At 33.5% G+C, this 16,649-nt stretch overlaps 1 protein-coding gene across 2 annotated transcripts in view; it reads left to right on the top strand.

Annotated features, from left to right (window-relative positions):
- LOC139518876 (nonsense-mediated mRNA decay factor SMG5-like) overlaps positions 1-16,649 on the top strand; it is an 84,714-nt gene that overhangs the window by 12,010 nt on the left and 56,055 nt on the right. For both annotated transcript variants that reach the window (XM_071310528.1, XM_071310529.1), the window contains exons 7-15: positions 1,870-1,948; positions 3,561-3,680; positions 6,141-6,212; positions 6,658-6,842; positions 7,469-7,612; positions 9,276-9,415; positions 10,825-10,930; positions 15,318-15,785; positions 16,491-16,598. In XM_071310528.1, coding sequence (XP_071166629.1) covers positions 1,870-1,948; positions 3,561-3,680; positions 6,141-6,212; positions 6,658-6,842; positions 7,469-7,612; positions 9,276-9,415; positions 10,825-10,930; positions 15,318-15,785; positions 16,491-16,598 — 1,422 coding nt within the window. The remainder of the gene's footprint in view (positions 1-1,869; positions 1,949-3,560; positions 3,681-6,140; positions 6,213-6,657; positions 6,843-7,468; positions 7,613-9,275; positions 9,416-10,824; positions 10,931-15,317; positions 15,786-16,490; positions 16,599-16,649) is intronic.

The raw sequence follows: 16,649 nt of genomic DNA, 5'->3' as shown, positions 1-16,649 counted from the left end.
AAGTCGTGTTAAATTACTGAAATCTTCAAAATTCTATCACTTTAGTTAAATTTTAGACGGTTTCCGTGTAAAAAGAAAGTGGCCGCATTCGTGTTCATCCTTAATATTGCAATGTAAGTTGTATTTTATGATAATACATAACATATATAAAGGTTGTGGATGAACACGGATGCGGCCACTTTCATTTTTGACAAAAACAATCTGAAAAGTGACGTTTTTTGGCATATTTGAGAGATTTTTCATATTTGAGCTTCAATCGGATCGTTTTTAATGACTTAATCAGTTAAAATCTTTCACGTTAACTAATTGAATCAAGTGAATTAGACACTTAAGTGTTTAAAAAGTGGTCAAAATCTTTCTTCAGATGAAACTGAAATTTGAGGCCAAAATGAGTCCTTACCGGACCTACTCCTTTGAAAGAATACAGTAAGCAAAGAATTTTTATATCAACTAATAAATATCTAATGATTTGGATTGATACAGAAATGATGCTTTATTTCAGAATGAGTATTGTTATTTGAATAGAAAAAAGAAGATGTAGTATGAGTGCCAATGAGACCACTCATTTAATTGTCTATCAAAGTGACAATTTGTAAAAAGAATGATCACATTTATTAAATCACCCAAAAGGATGGGTCCCATCCATTAAGTTAAGTTCACATTTATTAAATCACATAAAAGAATGGGTACCATCCATTAAGTTCAGTTCACATTTATTAAATCACATAAAAGGATGGGTCCCATCCATTAAGTTAAGTTCACATTTATTAAATCATCTAAAATGATGGGTCCCATCCATTAAGTTAAGTTCTCATTTATTAAATCAACTAAAAGGATGGGTCCCATTCATGAAGTTAAGTTGTCTAATTGAAGTACCAGTAACCATACTTTAAAACATAGTGTATAATTATTTTGTCCAGTCGAAATTAAAAAAACGATTAGAATCATAAGATGCGTTTTTGATGTGATCCATATTTAACATTTTTATGCCCCACCTACGATAGTATAGGGGCATTATGTTTTCTGGTCTGTGCGTCCTTCCGTCTGTTCGTTCGTCCGTTCGTTCGTCCGTTCGTTCGTCCGTCTGTCCCGCTTCAGGTTAAAGTTTTTGGTCAAGGTAGTTTTTGATGAAGTTGAAGTCCAATTAAATTGAAACTTAGTATACATGTGCCCTATGATATGATCTTTCTAATTTAAATGCCAAATTATAGTTTTGACCCCAATTTTACGGTTCACTGAACATAGAAAATGATAGTGCAAATTTCAGGTTAAAGTTTTTGGTCAAGGTAGTTTTTGACGAAGTTGAAGTCCAATCAACTTGAAACTTAGTATACATGTGCCCTATAATATGATCTTTCTAATTTAAATGCCAAATTATAGTTTTGACCCCAATTTTACGGTTCACTGAACATAGAAAATGATAGTGCAAATTTCAGGTTAAAGTTTTTGGTTAAGGTAGTTTTTGACGAAGTTGAAGTCCAATCAACTTGAAACTTAGTATACATGTGCCCTATGATATGATCTTTCTAATTTAAATGCCAAATTATAGTTTTGACCCCAATTTTACGGTTCACTGAACATAGAAAATGAGAGTGCAAATTTCAGGTTAAAGTTTTTGGTCAAGGTAGTTTTTGATAAAGTAAAAGTCAAATCAACTTGAAACTTAGTATACATGTTCCCTTTGATAAGATCATTCTAATTTTAATGCCAAATTAGAGAATTTATTCCAATTTCACGGTCCACTAAACATAGAAAATGATAGTGCGAGTGGGGCATCCGTGTACTGTGGACACATTGTTGTTTTATAATAAGTCACATAACTATTTTGTGTTTATGATGCAATACATTGTGATCATTTTTGTTTTATAGGAACACCTCATAACCAGTTAGGAACACTTAGTGGATCCAGATATTACAATGTGGAAGCATCTTATTACTATATACGATGGTAATTATTACTATGTGCAGTGGTAAATTTATGTTCGGCTTATGACAACTACATATAAGTTGATATTTGAATTTGAAGTCAATTTGAATTACATGTACCAAAAATTGATTGAAAGAACTTCAGTCTCTGGATACAATACTCAATTCTTTAAATTAGCTTGATTTATTAAAAGAATATCAAATGAATTTATAGTAAATTGTGAATGGAAATGTGGAATGTGTCATAGAGACAACACCCCCAACTAAAAGGCAAAAAAAACTATTAAAGGTCACCAATGGGTCTTCAACACAGCGTGAAAATCCTGCATCCACAGGCAGGCTTCAGCTGACCACTAAACAAAATTGTTACTATGTTTAGTGCAAATACAGTAGTATTCTCTTGAATTGTTTCACTTTTTTTTTCTCCCCTTTTTTTTTGGATCGTTTTTAGCTTGCTATACAGTATGGGCTTTTTCATATGTATTGCTCTTCAGCTTCCTGTTTACACAAAAACTTAAAGTGAGCCACAATGTGAACCTTTTTGGCAAGTGAGGGCAGTGAACAAGCAAAAAACTTCACATCGTGTGGAGTGACTGATATTTTATGATATATGCAAAAAATGCAAATATCTGGTTATCATGCAATTTTCTGTCTTTTCTCCTCCCATAGACCATGTAGACTATGAATTACTTGACAAAAATAAGCTTGATAATGTCCCCTCACTTGTTTTGATTTTGTTGAAAAATTTCACTCAGACATTGTGACAGCGCTGATAAGATTGCCTCACGTCTCATAGGTGTGATACAAGAATAAAATAGCAACAGAATTGTGATATAAACTAAAGAGAGGACTATAAATAGAAATATCCATCATTTCTACTTGTTATTAACCGGATTTTTGTGACAAAAATGTCGGTTATTGATTTGGGGATGTACGGCGGGCGGGCGGTCGGGCGGGCAGCAATCAAATGTTGTCCGTGCATGAACTCATGAACTGTTCAACCAAAGCTTTAAAAATTTTAATATGTTGTTACTGACAACTAAATGAAGGTCAAGTTCAATAATGGCGAGTTTGACTTTTACCGTTCAGGAGTTATGGTTCTTGAAAGATTGAAAAATGGAGTTTCCAGTCATGTCAGTGCATTAACTCAGGAACCGAACTGTTCAACCAAAGCTTTTCAAATTTTAATATGTTGTTACTGACAACTAAATGAAGGTCAAGTTCAATAATGGCGATTTTGACTTTTGCCGTTCAGGAGTTATGGTTCTTGAAAGATTGAAAAATGGAGTTTCCAGTCTTTTCCGTGCATTTACGCATGAGCTGTTCTACCAATGCTTCCCAAATTTTAATATGTTGTTACTGATGCCAAAATGGAGGTCAAGTTAAATAATGACGATTTTCACTTTCACATTCATCAGTAATGGTTCTTATGATATTGCCAGGACACAAATAAATGTTAATAAATCCGGTTTGCTGTCGTTGTGACAGCCTCTTGTTTTTATATATAAAAAGACTTTATTGTATATTTCAAAAATTTCATATTACATTCTGAGTTTAGCAGTATGAAATGTGTTTTAGTTGAGATGATGAAATATTTATAAACGTATGTTTTACTTTTCTACCTTTTGTTTTAGTTTGGTGTGTGAAAAACCATTTGAGGGAGCCGATGGAAACTTACAGAGACTATTTGAAAAAAACAATAAACGATTAGTAGAATTACAACCTAATTTATCACTTCCACCTGAAGTTCAAAGGTAGGTTTAAGTCTTTGTTTTTCTAATTTCTGACATTATTATAACAATCTGCAGTCATATTCCGAAACTTCCACTGTATTTCTTGTGTAAACGAAATCAACATCAATATTTTTAAGGGTACACTGCATTTCTTTATCTGTTATAGCATATTAACATGGAGGGGTCTATATGTAGTTCTAATTATGTATGAGTAGCTGTCTTAATATTAGATAAATAAGAATCTATTCTTCTACAAATTGTTGTTTTTATTTTTTATTCCATTAATTGCCTTATCAAATGAGTGAAACAAACTGTAACTGGAGTCCCATCAAACATTGTAATAGATGACTTATTGTAAATTTACTATACCAGCAGTCCTACTTGTAGAAAACTGGATTATCAGGAAAGACATATGTGCTTCTATGTTTGAAATTTGGGGATTGAATTAATGAATATGTAGGATTCTAAAGTGTGATGGGGACGCTAAAGAACAATGGTCATGCTAAAGTGCAATGCTTCCATACGCTAAAGTCTGATGGTCCGCGAAAATGTCGACGTTAGAAATGCAGTTGGATCATGATGTTTCAAACCAAAAATGTACATGCCGCTACAGATAAATTAAGAATATTTGATCAACATCTTTTTTAAACCATGTGTGTAGAATATTGATGAACTGTGTGATGGCAAGTTACGCCAATTATCAAAATCTTTCTAAATACGAACGAAATTGTTGAAAAATGATTTAACAGGAAATACAGTATTTTGTCACACCTTAATTATCTTTTTAACCGGATTTTTGTGACAAAAATGTCGGTTATTGATTTGGGGATGTACGGCGGGCGGGCGGTCGGTCGGGCGGGCGGGCGGGCGGGCGGCAATCAAATGTTGTCCGTGCATTAACTCATGAACCGTTCAACCAAAGCTTTTAAAATTTTAATATGTTGTTACTGACAACTAAATGAAGGTCAAGTTCAATAATGGCGATTTTGACTTTTACCGTTCAGGAGTTATGGTTCTTGAAAGATTGAAAAATGGAGTTTCCAGTCGTTTTCGTGCATTTACGCATGAACTGTTCTACCTAAGCTTCACAAATTTTAATATGTTGTTACTGATGACAAAATGGAGGTCAAGTTCAATAATGGCGATTTTGACTTTTACCGTTCAGGAGTTATGGTTCTTGAAAGATTGAAAAATGGAGTTTCCAGTCGTGTCCGTGCATTTACACATGAACTGTTCTACCTAAGCTTCCCAAATTTTAATATGTTGTTACTGATGACAAAATGGAGGTCAAGTTCAATAATGACGATTTTGACTTTAACCGTTCAGGAGTTATGGTTCTTGAAAGATTGAAAAATGGTGTTTCCAGCCGTGTCCATGCATTTACGCATGAACTGTTTTACCAAAGCTTCCCAAATTTTAATATGTTGTTACTGATGACAAAATAGAAGTCAAGTTCAATAATGACGATTTTGACTTTTACCGTTCAGGAGTTATCGTTCTTGAAAGATTGAAAAATGGTGTTTCCAGTCGTGTCCGTGCATTTTCTCATGAACCATTCAACCAAAGCTTTTGAAATTTTTATATGTTGTTACTGATGGCAAATTAGAGGTCAAGTTCAATAATGATGATTTTGACTTTTACCGTTCAGGAGTTGTGGTTCTTGAAAGATTGTGAAATGGTGTTTCCATTCACGTTGTTGCATTTACTCATGAACCATTCAATCTAAGCTTTTCAAATTTTAAGATGTTGATACTGATGACAAAATGGAGGTCAAATTTGATATTGACGATTTTCACTTTCACCATTCATCAGTAATGGTTCTTGTGATATTGCCAGGACACAAATAAATATTAATAAATCCGGTTTGCTGTCGTTGTGACAGCCTCTTGTTAGCAATTATTTCGTGGTTTGTATTCTATTAACAATCACTTTATCCTACAGTCCAGTATATCATTAAGCCTACATGTATCACATATGTTATACCCTAGCATACTAACTTTAATTTGCAAAAAGACTATTTTTAAAAAATCCATGTACTTTAAGGTTTAAATCCCTCGAACCTTACCCTATTGGTGCATTGCACTTTAGTGTGCTATATCATCGTACTTTAGCAAACAACCATGGGACTTTAGCATGAGACACCTTCGTACTTTAGTGTGGACCATCGCACTTTAGAGTACCATCACACTTTAGAGTCCTACAAATATATTCCACAGAAAGAAGAAAAATACTTCTTTTGTCCTTGTTCTGCTGTAAAGGAAACATAATTTACTATGTTTTTTTTTTTAGATCTCTGATTATGTCTTTCTGTCCATTCATTTTTTCGTGTCCACACTATAGTTTGTCTCATGCAAATATTATGAAACTCATGAACAACTTGAGTGCCAATGACATATATAAGAACATATTAATCTTCTTGATTTATATCTTTAATAGTTCATGCCTTTTAATTTAAAACTTCTATAATTTTCTTCATTACAGAGTACATGACACTAAGATGTTTCTAATCCAGTTTCTACAGCTGATTGGTGCATTTCATGCCACTGGCAAAGAGTAAGTTTATTAACTTTGAAATAGTGTCAGTGTGTATTTTCTTGTATTTTATATATATATAGCTAGATGCTAAACACAAAAGAATGGTCAACTTTACTATAAGAAAAGTGACAAAACCACAAAATTAATCCAACGAAAATTAATGTTTCTTAAGTATATTTCGAAAAAAAAGAAATAAACCCCTGACTTAGTACTATTTACTCTCTTTTATATTTAACAATGAAACCAGTAAACGTACATGAATAGTGGAATTATTTTTATATTGAAATTTATGCATGTTTTATACTTTAAAATGAAACCAGCTGATTTACAAGAACAGTGCCAATCTACTTTACAGAAATTTAGTCTATGCATGTTTTATATTTTAGAATGAAACCAGCTGATTCACAAGAAAAATGCCAATCTACTCTACAGAAGTTTAATTTATGTATGTTTTATATTTTAGAATGAAACCAGCTGATTTACAAGAAAAGTGCCAGTCTACTCTACAGAAATTTAATCTATGTATGTTTTATGAGGTGAATACGGAAGACGACAAGAGAGAGGAGAATACATATTTCCTGGATGATGACATTGTATTTAAAATAGTTATTATTTGTATGTCTACTGTATATCTTCTTCAGCTAAAAGGTTTGTTACTGAGATCTACTTTAGAACTGTAGAAATTAACTTGAATAAGAGTAGTTACTCATGAAAGGAAATTGCTTTGACTGTAACCTTTTGATTGGATAAAACTTTTATATTCAATAAAACATCTTTTAGACTAATTATGATGGTCCTTTGATATTTTAGTCTTCGACATTAACTTAGTTTTAGAATATTTTAACTATATATGTTTTTAAACTGAACATCAAAGTAGTGTTTTAAATATTGAAGAAAAAATAAATTGTTCAAGATAAGATTTTTATGCCCCACTTATGCCCCACCCATGATAGTAGAGGGGCATTATGTTTTCTGGTCTGTGCGTCCGTCTGTTCGTCCATAGTCCGTCTGTCCCGCTTCAGGATAAAGTTTTTGGTTAAGGTAGTTTTTGATGAAGTTGAAGTCCAATCAACTTGAAACTTAGTACACATGTTCCCTATGGTATGACCTTTATAATTTTAATGCCAAATTAGGTTTTTTACCCAATTTCACGGTCCATTGAACATGAAAAATGATAGTGCTAGTGGGGCATCGTGTACTTTGGACACATTCTTGTTTTTTGTTTTTTAATTTCATTTAGATAATAACTGATTTAATTTTTCTTTCCATTGTAGGATCAGGACAGACAACTGCAGCCACAGCTTTCCTATTAGCCTTATTCTCACACATCCTTAACCATGTGGTGATCAGACTTCAGGCATCATTATATGACAAGGAAAACCCAAATAAAATACTTGGTCACATAGTAGAGCAGGAAGGTACTCAATGTTTTGTTAAAACAATTCCTTATAATAAATATTAAAAGATATGGTATAAGTGCCAATGAGATAACTCTCCATCCAAGTCACAATTGTAGAAGTAAACCATTATAGGTCAAAGTACTGTTTTAGTTTATAAACTGGAGGACAATGTTTTATGCTACGATGTTTTATGCTACACCAATGTTTGATGAAGTTTCATTAGGATGGTACTAGTTAAAATAAAAACATGTGTCAAAAATGTTTACCCATTCAAGGTCACGTGTGTATGATAGATATCCTCTTAAAATAATTGATTGAAATGTAAACAAAATTATGGATGAAAAAATAATGTATTGATTCATGGGATTATGTCAATGCTTATAGTTGTCAAATACCATATTCCTCATTTCAAAACTATAATGAGGCTTTTTACATTGTGCAAGAATAAGAGTACATAAAAGGTATCATGTCAAGGATAAAATGCTTTAAATGTATAATTGTAAGATCATACACTTTAGGATGAAGTATTCTCTCTATAGCCTTCAAAAGAAATGGCAATGTAACACAAAAGAAGGCTATCATAGATAAAGGTGCATCAAAATAATCAAATACAAAATAATAACCCTGGCAGTATTGTAACCTTTTCCCTAAGGCACATGGAGACCAACATCTGTTGGTGAAAAAAGCATTTGTATATTAGAAATGATTAGCAATTATTCTGGAATACTGTGAAACTACTTTATTTCCTGGGTATCAATTTTCGTGGTTTGAGCAAAATTTACATGTTGTGGGTTTTTAAATTCGTGGATTTTAGTTTTCCACCAAAAAAATGAAATGAAAAATTAAAGCCTTTAGAAACGAAGGTTACAAATAGTCTGGATTGAGGAAATTGCAAAGTAAACACTGACCCGTGTAAATCGTAGTGATAACACTAATTCACCCATGATAAAGTAATCAACAGATTAAAGACCATCAAAGGTGCTAATTAGGCAATAAACATGTCACCTAAAGAAAACAGTAACATAAACAAATGCTATAAACGTATCTTGAATTGTCAAATAGTTCTTATCAAAATCAAGCCCAGCATAAAATTATAATTTCCCATATGTACAAGAACTATGAGGATATAAAATGAACACTTTATCATACTAGCATATCAACAACGGAAATCTGACTTTCATCGATCAAAAATATTTTTTAAGAGAATTAAAAGATCAAAAGTTGCACAGTTTAGGTTATTAAAGATTAAATGGGTATAATCCTCCATTTGGTTGTAGTTCAGTGACTGCTTTTAAAGTATTCTCAGATTTGGCATTATACAATATATTCTCTAGATCATGCCAATAGTCAAACCTACCGATGATATCATGATATCTTGATTTGGACAATGGTTGTTTTATTGCGTTGGACATTTAAATTTGTGGATAAATTCAGGAAAACCGCGAAAATTGGTACCCCACGAATAAAAGTACTTTCACAGTATAAGAGATGATTATACTAACTGTGAAAGTTTCCTATTTAGTTTTAGAGGAGAAAGTTCAATCTTTAATTTAATACTTGATCCTTTTATTTTATACTTGATCTTGATCCTTTTATTTAACACTTGATCCTTTTATTTAATACTTGATCCTTTTATTTAATACTTGATCCTTTTATTTAATACTTGATCCTTTTCTTTAAGATGATGATGTGTCTGACGATAACCTTTGTAATGGTTTGACCTCTGACCCAGAACCAGATCAACACATTAACAAAAATGGAGAAAACAAAGTAGAATTGAGTCAACAAGATACAGAGGACAATAAAGATCTATCAGAAAAGGTTTGTTTATGATTTATTAACCCAACATGTGTTGTATTTGGATTGATTGATACCTAACCTTCAATGACCTCCATGTTTGGGATTTTCTAGCTGTGTTGAAATCCCACTTGTGGCACTTTTGGTCGCTTGTTGACTCTTTGACACATTCCCCATTTACATTCTCAATTTTATACATGAAAATTGAAAACCTTTACACGATAATGTGATATGAATATACCCTGCTGCTTAAGACTAGACGGATCTGTTGCCTTTTCTCACTAAAAAGTTCCATTAAAGACATGTCACCCCAGTACATGCACACATTTTTCTGGCTGCAAGCCAACCAGTCTCTGCTTTTAATCCTAAATGCCACTAACTCGAATAATTCAAGCCCTTTCTGTGTCCGATTTTCTCCCACACGAGGGCTTGAACTCCTTATGATCATTGGCCGCGTCGCCTGCTCTCTGAGAGAGAGAGCCAATCAGCGGCGATCAGGATGATGAGTCTGCGCAACTGTCTTGTAGTTGTCTTACCAAACACGTGTATTCAATTAACACAAATCCGATAATAATTAATTAACATCAATTAACATCAGTTTACATCATTTAACATCAATTAACATCCGGAACTCCTTCTTCTTTAGCTACCAACTTAAATCAAAATTCCCATATTGCATAGCGGTGTGAATTTTCCAGTTGACGGTCTTTATTGAGGAAGACGTTCAGGCATTAATGTAGCCTTCGAAGATCAGCGGAATATAACAACTGAATTATTCGGGTTAAAATGCCACATGCTAGGCAGAGAATTCCAAAAAAAACCCCCAAGATCCTTCTTCCCATAATACAAGGCTGTTACCATTTTGGATTTGGATAAACAAATATTACTTTCAATGAACTGATCAGAAGAAAAAAATATACTGTGGATTCATTATTATTCGTTGGATACCAATTTTTTCGTGGATTTCAAGGGAACAGGTAAACCACAAAATTAAATGTGCAATGAAAACCAATTTTTCCATAGGCTTGTATCCATAACCACGAAATTAAATATCTATGAACATGTAAGTTTTCCTCTATCCTTAAAAAATTAGGATCCTAGAAAATAAAGGAATCTACAGTATAGCTATATTATATAAAATGCAAAAATAAGTCTGAAATTAACATATTTTGCGCAATATTTTATTTGTTTAACCTTTGCATAACAATCAGTTTAGATCGACATAAAGGAATCTACAGTATAGCTATATTATATAAAATGCAAAAATAAGTCTGAAATTAACATATTTTGCGCAATATTTTATTTGTTTAACCTTTGCATAACAATCAGTTTAGATCGACACAAATATATCAATTGTATTTTATGACTGCTACTTAACAGCATTTTAACAAAGCAAATTGTTGATTTATACATTCTTTTAAATATATTTTCAGAAATCTCGACAGTCAAGACCAAAAAGTTATAAAAGAAGACGTAGACGTGCTAGAAATGATAGTAGTGATAGCTCTGATCTTTCTGATATGTCTGATCTCAGTGAAGGTACAGTGAAGTTCCCGGTGTCTGCGCGGCCGGGGATACTGCACATTAGCTGATTTTGTCATACCAATACCGTAACACAAATAAATTTGTTCTTGTTATTGTTTTAGCATTTGGAAGGAATAAAAAAGAATAACATTGATAAGTTCAAGAGTTAAGTAATAATTGCAATCCGGAGATTTACAATATTTGGCCAATGTCCATTAAAAAATATACATCATCAGATAAAATTTGTTTAATTTAAGTCAAATTTATATCAGATTGAAATATTTTTTGCTCTGCATCCTTAGCAGTGTGCTTGGTTCAAATTTAGCTCTATTTCGTAGCATAAAATCTACCCTTTATTCAAAATAAGCTATTTTTGGAAGGCATGAGCAAATCACCGGACATTGGAGGAACTCTCAGAACAAGGGTTTCCCTAATTTTGGACACAAATAACACGAAATCTTGAGGGTGAAAACCATACAAACAGATAATTTTATGAAATAAAAGTATGTTATGAATGTGTTCATACAATATTATCCAATTATTGGTTTTATCTGTTGGAATGAAGTGATGTCATAAGTCTTAGGTGCACGGATACACCGGACTGCACTATACATGATAGTAGTTATAGTTCTGATCTTTTTTATATGTCTGATCTCAGTGCAGGTACATGATAGTAGCGATAGCTATAATCTTTCTGATATGTCTGATCTCAGTGCAGGTATAGGATAGTAGTGATAACTATGATCTTTCTGATATGTCTGACCTCAGTGAAGGTATATGATAGTAGTGATAACTATGATCTTTCTGATATGTCTGATCTCAGTGAAGTTATATGATAGTAGTGATAGCTATGATCTTTCTGATATGTCTGACCTCAGTGAAGGTATATGATAGTAGCGATAGCTATGATCTTTCTGATATGTCTGATCTCAGTGAAGGTATAGGATAGTAGTGATAACTATGATCTTTCTGATATGTCTGATCTCAGTGAAGGTATATGATAGTAGTGATAGCTATGATCTTTCTGATATGTCTGACCTCAGTGAAGGTATAGGATAGTAGTGATAGCTATGATCTTTCTGATATGTCTGACCTCAGTGAAGGTATAGGATAGTAGTGATAGCTATGATCTTTCTGATATGTCTGATCTCAGTGAAGGTATAGGAAAGTAGTGATAACTATGATCTTTCTGATATGTCTGATCTCAGTGAAGGTATAGGATAGTAGTGATAGCTATGATCTTTCTGATATGTCTGACCTCAGTGAAGGTATAGGATAGTAGTGATAGCTATGATCTTTCTGATATGTCTGATCTCAGTGAAGGTATAGGATAGTAGTGATAGCTATGATCTTTCTGATATGTCTGACCTCAGTGAAGGTATAGGATAGTAGTGATAGCTATGATCTTTCTGATATGTCTGACCTCAGTGAAGGTATAGGATAGTAGTGATAGCTATGATCTTTCTGATATGTCTGACCTCAGTGAAGGTATAGGATAGTAGTGATAGCTATGATCTTTCTGATATGTCTGATCTCAGTGAAGGTATAGGATAGTAGTGATAGCTATGATCTTTCTGATATGTCTGATCTCAGTGAAGGTATAGGATAGTAGTGATAGCTATGATCTTTCTGATATGTCTGACCTCAGTGAAGGTATAGGATAGTAGTGATAGCTATGATCTTTCTGATATGTCTGACCTCAGTGAAGGTACATGATAGTAGCGATAGCTATGATCTTTCTGATATGTCTGACCTCAGTGAAGGTATATGATAGTAGTGATAGCTATAATCTTTCTGATATGTCTGACCTCAGTGAAGGTATATGATAGTAGTGATAGCTATGATCTTTCTGATATGTCTGACCTCAGTGAAGGTATAGGATAGTAGTGATAGCTATGATCTTTCTGATATGTCTGACCTCAGTGAAGGTATAGGATAGTAGTGATAACTATGATCTTTCTGATATGTCTGATCTCAGTGAAGGTATAGGATAGTAGTGATAACTATGATCTTTCTGATATGTCTGATCTCAGTGAAGGTATATGATAGTAGTGATAGCTATGATCTTTCTGATATGTCTGACCTCAGTGAAGGTATAGGATAGTAGTGATAGCTATGATCTTTCTGATATGTCTGATCTCAGTGAAGGTATAGGATAGTAGTGATAGCTATGATCTTTCTGATATGTCTGACCTCAGTGAAGGTATAGGATAGTAGTGATAGCTATGATCTTTCTGATATGTCTGACCTCAGTGAAGGTATAGGATAGTAGTGATAGCTATGATCTTTCTGATATGTCTGATCTCAGTGAAGGTATAGGATAGTAGTGATAGCTATGATCTTTCTGATATGTCTGATCTCAGTGAAGGTATATGATAGTAGTGATAGCTATGATCTTTCTGATATGTCTGACCTCAGTGCAGGTATATGATAGTAGTGATAGCTATAATCTTTCTGATATGTCTGATCTCAGTGAAGGTATAGGATAGTAGTGATAGCTATGATCTTTCTGATATGTCTGACCTCAGTGAAGGTATAGGATAGTAGTGATAGCTATGATCTTTCTGATATGTCTGACCTCAGTGAAGGTATAGGATAGTAGTGATAGCTATGATCTTTCTGATATGTCTGATCTCAGTGAAGGTATAGGATAGTAGTGATAGCTATGATCTTTCTGATATGTCTGATCTCAGTGAAGGTATAGGATAGTAGTGATAGCTATGATCTTTCTGATATGTCTGATCTCAGTGAAGGTATATGATAGTAGTGATAGCTATAATCTTTCTGATATGTCTGATCTCAGTGAAGGTATATGATAGTAGTGATAGCTATGATCTTTCTGATATGTCTGACCTCAGTGAAGGTATATGATAGTAGTGATAGCTATGATCTTTCTGATATGTCTGACCTCAGTGAAGGTATAGGATAGTAGTGATATCTATGATCTTTCTGATATGTCTGACCTCAGTGAAGGTATATGATAGTAGTGATAACTATGATCTTTCTGATATGTCTGACCTCAGTGAAGGTATAGGATAGTAGTGATAGCTATGATCTTTCTGATATGTCTGATCTCAGTGAAGGTATAGGATAGTAGTGATAACTATGATCTTTCTGATATGTCTGACCTCAGTGAAGGTATAGGATAGTAGTGATAGCTATGATCTTTCTGATATGTCTGATCTCAGTGAAGGTATATGATAGTAGTGATAACTATGATCTTTCTGATATGTCTGACCTCAGTGAAGGTATAGGATAGTAGTGATAGCTATGATCTTTCTGATATGTCTGACCTCAGTGAAGGTATAGGATAGTAGTGATAGCTATGATCTTTCTGATATGTCTGACCTCAGTGAAGGTATAGGATAGTAGTGATATCTATGATCTTTCTGATATGTCTGACCTCAGTGAAGGTATAGGATAGTAGTGATAGCTATGATCTTTCTGATATGTCTGATCTCAGTGAAGGTATAGGATAGTAGTGATAGCTATGATCTTTCTGATATGTCTGATCTCAGTGAAGGTATAGGATAGTAGCGATAGCTATGATCTTTCTGATATGTCTGATCTCAGTGAAGGTATAGGATAGTAGTGATAGCTATGATCTTTCTGATATGTCTGATCTCAGTGAAGGTATAGGATAGTAGCGATAGCTATGATCTTTCTGATATGTCTGACCTCAGTGAAGGTATAGGATAGTAGTGATAGCTATGATCTTTCTGATATGTCTGACCTCAGTGAAGGTATATGATAGTAGTGATAACTATGATCTTTCTGATATGTCTGATCTCAGTGAAGTTATATGATAAACAATGTACAAACAGATATGTCATATATCTTTCGATGACAATTTTGACTAGATTTTACTATTGATTGATTGTTGGTTTTTTTACACCACTTTCAGCACAATTAACTATATTGTGGCAGTAAGGTTTTGTTGATGGAGTGCCTGGAGAGAATCACAAACCTTTGTCAGGAAAACAGATGTTTTGTCAACTAAGATTGGAGTCCAAAACATCGGGTTAAAACTCGCAACCTCAGTGCTGATACGAAAAGATAAATGTACTACTTCATTATTATTCTATGGATACCAACTTTCATGAATTTCATGGATACAGGTGAACCTCAATATCAAATGTTCGAACAATAACAAATTCCCTTAGGCTTGTATGCAGATTTCGGCAAAACCACAGAATATCTGCTAATGTTTAAGGTTTCCTAATTCCACAGAAATTGGTACCCACGAAAGCAATAGTCTTCACACAGAACTTACAATTGAAGTGATTTAGAAAAAAAATATTTTCACCTAATTACTGTATTTTCTGTGCTTAAAATAATTGAATATGGACAAGTCATGGTTTGCTGAAATGATTGATCAGGGTTTTTATTGTTACTATTTCAGGTGGTGATGACTTACCTGAAGATTTCATGTCAGAAGAATCAGAAGAGGAAGAAGAATTTGTGGGATTTTTTACCAACGATTCAGACTCTGACATGTCTGATCACCTCATGGACAGTCAAGAACTAGAACCTGGCATTTCTAATGAAGGGAAAATCTTGGTAAAAAATAAACTCCAGACAATTGAGGAGAGAAGTAATGCCAGTGATAGCTCACAGAATACTGACAGCAAATCTCCTCGTCCTTCATCTAAAACTGATGCTAGCTCCAAGGTCAACCCATGGCTAAAATCAGTAGACCGTGACAACCTGGCTCATTTTTCTTCAGAATTGTTTTCATCTTCAATGAGTTTTCTTGGACAGAATTTTAAATTTTCTTCCCTAGCTGATTCGTCATTTGAGAAAGATATAGAGGAATACGAAACATGCAAAGATGTGATACAAGGCAGGAAACAAGTTTCTGTACCTCCAGGTTTGTATAAACATAATTACATTAAGTCCAGTAGTCAGTTGATGGATCGGAATACCACCATTTCTGTAAATCCCCACTTTCTGTCGTGATGAAGTTAAGTAACAATGATATACATATAACCAAGAGCCTGCAGATTAACAAATGGATCATCTGTATGTTACGTAGGCTTCAACCATTAGTAGATATCAATTATAGTTATATAAAAAATGATTGATTGTAAATGGGTAATTAGTTATCAAAGGTATCAGGCTTGTAATTAATAGGATATGCATTTAAGGCATATAAACAATTACAGAGTTATCTTCTCAAGGATTAGAAACAATTACAGAGTTATTTCCCATTTATTTACAGAAGTAATAGTTTCAGTTGCATAGGGTCAATAATTGTTCATGTTCATGATTTAAACTCAAGATTTTATCCTTTACATAGGTTTACTTAAAAGTTCAATACAGTTATCGAGTTAACAGTGTACTCCCAAAACATTTTATTTAGCATCCTGATAAACAGGAAAATTTGAAAAACTATCTTGTTTCTAAAAATCATAGCATCAAATCCATTACATAATGTGTAAGAAAATCAATTCAGATAGCATTACATTTAAGAAATAATGCACCATGATGCTAAAATGCCCTGAGAAGAGCACTTAACAGTCCTAGTAGAGATGCACTATATTCTTGGAATAACATGTCAGATATATTATTTTAGGATTTGCCTCTACATCTGAAGCCCACCATGTAGCAGAGATAACCAGCAAGATGGCTAACTTTGTGATAGAAACAGACACTGAAGCTAGTATTATGCCTACAGATGCAGGTTTGTGTTGTAGTATTAGCTCAACTTGTTGTACTCATGCTATGTTGTCCT

Source organism: Mytilus edulis, chromosome 4 (assembly GCF_963676685.1).
Source record: "Mytilus edulis chromosome 4, xbMytEdul2.2, whole genome shotgun sequence".
Taxonomy (NCBI): Eukaryota; Metazoa; Mollusca; class Bivalvia; order Mytilida; family Mytilidae; genus Mytilus; species Mytilus edulis.
Note: the sequence above shows the minus strand (reverse complement) of the source record. Positions and strands in the feature narration are given on the sequence as shown.